The sequence below is a fragment of the Solanum tuberosum genome, unplaced genomic scaffold (genome assembly GCF_000226075.1).
Source record: "Solanum tuberosum cultivar DM 1-3 516 R44 unplaced genomic scaffold, SolTub_3.0 scf00087, whole genome shotgun sequence".
Classification (NCBI taxonomy): Eukaryota; Viridiplantae; Streptophyta; class Magnoliopsida; order Solanales; family Solanaceae; genus Solanum; species Solanum tuberosum.
In genome coordinates this window covers 715,288-722,369 of record NW_006239017.1, presented here as the reverse complement: position 1 = coordinate 722,369, position 7,082 = coordinate 715,288, and the positions used below count along the sequence as shown (strand labels likewise).

Here is a 7,082-nt window from a genome sequence, read left to right as displayed (position 1 = left end):
AGTTCTCAAGAATTCTTTTCTCTTATTTGGATACTCAAAACTATGAGTAATCCAACTAGAATAAAATCTAGGTTTATGCTAAATTTAGCTTATGATAGAGGATAAATCCACAACTACATATCCAAACAATTATAACCGAAAAACTTTTTTATTATTATTTTTTGTTTCTTTTTTTGCTTGCTCCTTTCATTTGAGCTCTTGAGAAAGTGAATGGATATGGAAATGGTTAAGGGGAAGAAGAATTCAAACTCGTCGATACTCAAGAAATTGGAGGGATATTTATTGATGAAGAAAGGAAGTCGAACAATGATGTTGTCCAAGAGCAAATCATGGCATAGTAGTACCAAAGCAAAGAGTCCAGTAGTACTAGCACCGCAAGGCTGTTTTTGTGTATATGTTGGGCCAGAGAAAGAGAAGTTTACAATCAAGGCCAAATATGCAAACCATCCATTGTTCAAGATGTTGCTTGAAGATGCTGAAATGGAATATGGTTATTGTAGCCAAGGACCTATTTTGCTACCTTGTGATGTTAATCTATTTCACAAAATATTGGGTCAGATGGATAGTGAGAAAGAGATTAATAGGCCTGGGTGTGGGCTTGCCTCATGCAGCCCATTTAGTCCAGCTAGGGTGTTGGGACATGGAGAAATGGGCAAGGGTTATGGCTCTTATGGGCTTCTCACTACACCAAGAATGCTCAAGCTCAATAGTTGTAACTTCTAATTAACTGTCTATGAGAAGTATGTGTCTTTTTAAATATGTATGTAGTGCAAGTAAATTGCACAAAATTGTGGGTTACTATTTAGTTGCAGTGAATAATATGTTGTGTTCTTATGTAGTCTTTTTCTAATAGCTAGATAAGGGTAGTGCTTCATCTAGACAAGTTATGACCACAAAGGTTTGTGGTAGATTAAAAAGATTCATACAAACTTAATCAAAGGTCGAGTCGGTGTTCAATGTTCAAGTCTTGAGAATGAAAAAAAACATCTTAATAGGGGATTATACGATGTTGTCACATTTTGCTGAATACAATTATACAACTGAAAATATCAACATTAAGCATCTGCAGATTCACATATTAAGCAAAGAGAAGTGCAGCAACATAAATACAAGAAATTGATAACTATGATATTCAGCATCAGATGGTATACTGTTGCTATAAAAGAAATGCAAAGACTAACTCTAGAACAAGCAAAGGCAAAACAAATGCCTTATATACGAACCCATCGGGGTCACCATCTTAATCCAGCTAATATAAATAAAAACTACTAACAAGATGTATAAAACCTTAAACCTATCCTTCTACTAGACTCATAAATTAAGCATCACTATCATCACCTTCATTTTTCTCTTCATCATTCTCAGCCTTAGGGTCATCCCCTTCATTGTTTTCTTCATCATTCTCAGCCTCAGGGTCATCCCCTTCTTCGTCATCACTCATGTTATTTATTACATCAGTGATGATAGCCTTCACCTCTATTTTCCTATGCATCAAATCTACACCGAAATGGCTACCTGTAATGAACACCAGATACACGGTTAATCACCAAATGAGATCAGTACTATCAAACTTCTTTAAGAACAAGCAATACAAGAGTCTCCTTAGGTCATACCTAGATTTCGGATGATATCAGATAAAGTTGCCTGCATTTTGAAGAGTACAACAAACCTGATTAGTAAATAAAGTTCATGTTCTTGTGTATTTAACACACCAAGATATCACTTACAGAGTTAAAATCCACTTCTTTCAGAATATTTACAACTGCTGCATGAATTTCTTCGTTGCTGGGCTCTGCCTTGGCCTTCATGCCACTTATTCCTTTTCCTATTCCAGAAGATTTTGAAAAACTTTTCAAATGATAGATATATAAGACTAATAAGAGATTAAGAGTTGTGATTACCTTGTATATTAATCCCTAAATAAATATTATGTGAGAATAAGATATTGGATTATCACCAAGATATTAAAAGAGGCTGAATGGAATGGTGCATCATTTTAGTTGATTCAAAATACTGAAAGGATCACTCCATATTGTATGATGAAACACCATCTCAAACAAATACCTCAAAAATAGAACATAAAATATAGGTTTTTTACCTCAATAAAAGATGAATAAAAGTGCATATATTGAATCACCAATGAATAAACAGAAAGTTACTCACCTTCCTTTTCAGAAACCTTAGCAGGAGTCTTGGTTGATTTTTTCTTGTTTGAAGCATTTTCCTTCACTGACTCATTGTCTTCTTTTTGACTTTTCTTTTCAACTTTTTGTTTCTTAGGTGTAACTAGTGAATCAGCACCAGAAGCACCTCTTTTGGAAGCTGTACTTGAAGACACTTTGGTAGATTTAGTCATGCTTTTAGGGGATTTAGCAGGGTTATCCTTTTTCACAGCCTTGGGCTTCTCTGTTACTTTGTTTCCAGAATCCTTCTTTGAAGAAACATTCCCATTGGACTTCTTTTTCTTTGGTTTCTCTTCCTCTGCCTCTTGCTCTTCATTTTTTTCTTCCTCTTTTTCTGAACCACTCTCTTCATGATCACTTCCTACTTCATTGGCTTCCTCATCATCATTGTCAGCACCGGATTCATCTCTGGTACTTGATGGCTCCTCATCAGTTTCATCTTCCTCTAGTTTTGGTTTCTGATGCTTCTGCTTTGAATTGAACATAAGAGAAGAATTACTTTTTCAGTAAGATATATGACGGGCATTTGCAGGAAAAACAACAGCTTAAATTTGAAAATGTGCCCAACTATTTATGGCTGATTACAGACTCAACTTGTGAAAACAATGTTTAAAGCAAAGGAAACAAGTATAATTTTCTCTCAATGCACATTATAATCACGCAATCTGCAACTGGCAAAATTAAAAAGACATGTATCAACTTACTCTATACGCATTAGATTACATACTATTATTAGTAGCTGTTAATTCCAATATGCATTGAAGAAGTACATACAAATTTCAAAATAATAAAGGTATCTTTAGACAGTGATACCGCCACTAAATAGTCTTAAAACCCTAATAATTATTGTACCACTTCAGATGTAAACTGATGTCATTCTTTTGGTTATATACCTATACGGGGAACATAAGATCATTTATGTTGGGTAAAGGCAGCCTTTACTGATAATCAATTTTCCTGGTAGTCATTGACTCTAAACTCTTCTTCCCTTTTCTTTATCACTTCCCACAAGCAGCAGGAGCATCACTTGGAGTAGTGAGCATGTCTGTTATCTCTCCATGAAAGTGTTCCTGAGAAGAATGTTGAGGAAAGGGCCCGAAAAAAGGGAAGAACAATGGTGTGTTGGAAGAACAAGAAAATGGGAGTCTCTATTCCTATGGCTATAATCATGTCTGCAAAGAAACTTATCATTTCCTTTTCTTCTTTTGGGACAATAGTAATTTAAAAGTTCTCAATTTGTTTTTTTGGACAACAGTGGTGGCCACACTTTTGCACATACTCCAACTATTGCAACAAATACTTGCATCCTCCTTCAATACAAATTTGGAGCAACTCTACCCCCAAGACTTAAAGAAGATGAGAAGAAATGATGTAAATGCTAATTCTTTTGCCTTTTATGGGAATTGATTGGCATGCAACACCATTTGGTGCCAAAAAATAAGTATACATAAACCATTACTGTGAAGTTAGGAGTAATAACATTATAAACTGCAAATTTGTTACAGTATTACAGTATCAGGCTTTCAAAGAGAATGAAGATGTTAAAAGAGAGCTAACCTTTGCTGACTTTCCTGCAGGTTTGTCCAAGGAACCTGTGCTTTTGGAAGTTTTTCCCTTTGATTTTCGCTTCTTACTCTTCTGAGATCAAAATGAAACATAATAAAAGGAATAACTACATTACAATAAACATATGGTTTAAGTGTACCAAAGTCATAACAAAAAGTGGCACTATGAAAAAAGAGGAAGCAGCAAATGCAGGATCAGCTGTACCTGTTCCTTCTCAGCAAGCAAAGAATCAGTTGTACTGTGAGGAGATTCCAGGAAGTCTAATAACTTCACAGAGAGCTCATCCTGCAAATTGAAATATGCAACAATAATAATTAGCAGAACATATATTTTCTGTAATAGAGCACACAGCAAACACATTGATAATACATGCCTTCTTTGTTGCAGATTTACTAACTGGGATATTGAGTATATCACAAAAAAACAGTAGCTTTTCTTTGACACACTTGTCAAGCTTCTCTTTGATTTTTACCCTCTGTCTTTCCTGCTTGAGAAAGAGAGAAACATTACACAAAATACATGTCATTCACATATCATAAAGTCACTCGATGTTAATACTTGCATATTCCATGCACATATGTCACATCACCAAGGAATCAACAAGATATAGCAAAGCAGAGAGACTAACTACCTCATTTTCAACCCAAACATATCCAGAAAACAGCCCTATGTTTTTCTTCAAATTATGTGCCTGCAAATGGAAGGACGTTATTTAACACTAGCATGATTAAGAAGCAATACTACCATAACCCAAACAATACAGTTGTGGGTTGAAATAGAATGTTTTAGGGCTTAATAGAATGCAAGAGTGAAGAAGAGTATGACCTTTGTCTTCTTGCCAAAAAGAATGCTATGCAGTATCTGCAGGTTGTCATCCGGTTTTCTCTTGGACAACTTATATGCCACTGAAATATTACACAATACAATAGTTGTCAGTGGAATTATCATTGCACAATGCATTTCCCCAAATTTACTCAACCAAAAGATCAAACATATATAAAGCAGCCACAAAAATTAAATTTCACAAGCACAACAAAAAAAAATGCTTCAAAATTTGCTAGTACATAAAAATGTTGGCATCAAATATGAAAATTATGCAGCCAACAATCAGTCAATCTGAGTATTAGCTGGTAACCAATCTGTGTTGCCAGATATGCAAAAATAAACTTTTACAAAATCATACCTCTTTATTTTTTGCTAACAAAGATGATACCTCTTATATGGAAAGAAAAAAAAACAGCCGTAGTTCAGCTAGGTTGTTCATTGTTCCAGTGTATCAAATGGAATTCATTAGGCACACCTATTTTACAACAATGAATATATACTCACCTATGCTCATATGGCTATTAAAAAAAGTGAAGGGTACAGCAGAAGAATTTAAATAACAGAATCATAAGATCCAACCCCTCCTCTTCTAAAGAAATAAACATAAACCAGATAAATGAAACAAAGCAATAACCTAGCAATGTTCATTATTCATGTTAGAAACACAGGCAGCTGCTGCAAAATATAAGTAGCAACCAGCACAAACTGACAATACAACAATCAAACACAAGGATTTTGTTGGCACAAGAAGCATGTTGTTATGTTACACACTCAGTGAATATTTGTTAACTGGTATAACTAAACCTAATTAATTTCTCTAAGATAACCTTGATAATATACATAAAAACAAAAAGAAGAAAAGGCTGACACCAATAAAGGGAAAAAGTGGCTGAATAAATAAAAGAAAATGTACCATTTGGGATGTCCTTCAGCTGTGTACCTTGACCCTGCATTTAATCACCAGAATAATATGAGGGGATCCCCAAAAATATAACAAATGCTAGTAACATTTCTGGTAAAAATTGAAACAAGACATTTCAATAGCGCTTGTCCAATAGACAGAACCAAGAAACATGCAAGAGAATAACAAATGGGGTATGCATGATTATAAGGGAATGTGCATTAATGTTGGTGCATAACTATTTTTTCCTTGATTTCCTTAGTCACATGGGACATCAGTGATTATACTTTTCATATGACCAGATCTTACTGTACATTTTGCGATCTACCTCAAAAGATTAAACGAATCACAAAAACCCGAAACGGAACAGAGGCAGATTGCTAAACTTAGCAATAACATTACTAGTTTGGCAAGTTTTTCCTTTATATAATCAGTTTTACACTTGGATTTAGCAATCATAGCTAGTTTGTTTGAGATTGAAGCATAATTGATCAAATTATTAAACCTAATAAAAAAACTTGCCTCTCATTAATTAGTACTAACATAAAGATGAATAGCAAATAAGATCACTCTTTTATCTCTATGAAAACGAAGCATGTGAATTATCAAAATCAGAAAATTTAGAATTATACCTTCTCAATGGACAAGGGTTTGGTTGCAGATCCTCTAGCAATCAGAGACTCAAAATACCTCTCCACTGTTTTCCTTTCCCTCGTCGGCCTGGAACCTGGTGTTTTGGGCGAAATCGCATCATCACTTTTCCCTTCCTCCTCTTTCTCTACACCTCCATCTTCTACCTTCTTCACAACTTCTTCCTTCACCTTCTCATCTTCTTTGTCTACGTCCATTTCCTCTGCACTCTCTTTTTCTTCTTCGCTACTCTTTTTCGCCTTCTCCTCTTTCTCAATTGATTCCTTTTCGTGCTTCTTCTCTTCTAGGGTTTCTTTCACGGCCGCCATGGAAGTTATCAGTAGGTTTTGTTTGTGCTTTGAAGAGAGAAAAAATTTGTGAACAAAAACAGTTGAATAAAGAGTGGTGTGGTGCAATGGAACATATTAGTCAGATTCGGAAAATACAACTGCAAAATTTTGCGGGAAAATTCTTTTGGAAAAGCGCGGGTAGATCTGGAGCGAAAAATAAAAAAGGGGAATTTTTTCGAATGAATTTCAAAAAAATTGCAGATAAACATGAATTTTTACCCGCCAATGCCACGTTTTGTTTCACGGTCAGCACTATTAACCTGCCCGTTTGATATGTGGATTTACGTGGAGAAAAATTATCAAAATGGTCCTTTAGTGTACATGGGTTAGACTAATTTGGTCCCTAATATATACTAGGCTTACATTTGAAGTCATGACATTGTATAAAAAAGATTTATGATTTTAATTTTTTGACAAAAAAATTCATACTCGACGGGAAGAAGAGATTGTGCATATTATTATACTAGATAATGTGGCCCGTGCATAATAATAATATAAATGGTATGTTTTGGGCTAATAATCGAGTTTTTTGAAGCGATTGTTTACGTGGATAAAGAAATAAGTTTTTTTATCAGAAACATGTACTTTCTTTGACGCTATTTAAGACATAATAAGACTACTCACATA

The 7,082-nt window shown here is 34.7% G+C and overlaps 2 protein-coding genes across 4 annotated transcripts; one reads left to right on the top strand and one right to left on the bottom strand.

The window, feature by feature from the left end:
* The first annotated feature begins 222 nt into the window (after positions 1–222).
* Positions 223–723, top strand: LOC107060634 (auxin-responsive protein SAUR71-like). Its single transcript, XM_015308736.1, has one exon. The coding sequence runs from the start codon at positions 223–225 to the stop codon at positions 721–723; it is 501 nt and encodes a 166-aa protein (XP_015164222.1).
* A 355-nt stretch (positions 724–1,078) lies between these two features.
* LOC102602937 (protein DEK-like) lies at positions 1,079–6,639 on the bottom strand. Of its 3 annotated transcripts, none has more exons than XM_015308792.1 (11): positions 6,108–6,639; positions 5,488–5,521; positions 4,575–4,654; positions 4,381–4,440; positions 4,123–4,236; positions 3,954–4,034; positions 3,741–3,818; positions 2,164–2,650; positions 1,728–1,825; positions 1,614–1,644; positions 1,079–1,515 (listed from the first exon to the last, which is right to left on the bottom strand). In XM_015308792.1, the coding sequence occupies exons 1-11, from the start codon at positions 6,432–6,434 to the stop codon at positions 1,319–1,321; spliced, it is 1,587 nt and encodes a 528-aa protein (XP_015164278.1). In that variant the 5' UTR covers positions 6,435–6,639; the 3' UTR covers positions 1,079–1,318. The 3 variants fall into 3 exon arrangements, with proteins under 3 accessions (XP_015164278.1, XP_006347481.1, XP_015164277.1); XM_006347419.2 differs by having other exon boundaries at positions 3,741–3,821; positions 6,108–6,638; XM_015308791.1 differs by having other exon boundaries at positions 3,741–3,821; positions 4,123–4,233; positions 6,108–6,638.
* Between the last annotated feature and the right edge of the window lie 443 nt (positions 6,640–7,082).

What these genes read in the sequence shown, in the direction of transcription:
- LOC102602937 (XM_006347419.2), bottom strand. Translation starts at nt 6,434, where the DNA reads ATGGCGGCCGTGAAAGAAACCCTAGAAGAGAAGAAGCACGAAAAGGAA. An exon ending in TGCTTGCTGAGAAGGAACAG is followed by an intron (nt 3,822 to 3,953) that starts GTACAGCTGATC and finishes TTTTGATCTCAG; the next exon opens with AAGAGTAAGAAGCGAAAATC. An exon ending in AAGAAGTGGATTTTAACTCT is followed by an intron (nt 1,645 to 1,727) that starts GTAAGTGATATC and finishes TTCAAAATGCAG; the next exon opens with GCAACTTTATCTGATATCAT.
- LOC107060634 (XM_015308736.1), top strand. Translation starts at nt 223, where the DNA reads ATGGTTAAGGGGAAGAAGAATTCAAACTCGTCGATACTCAAGAAATTG.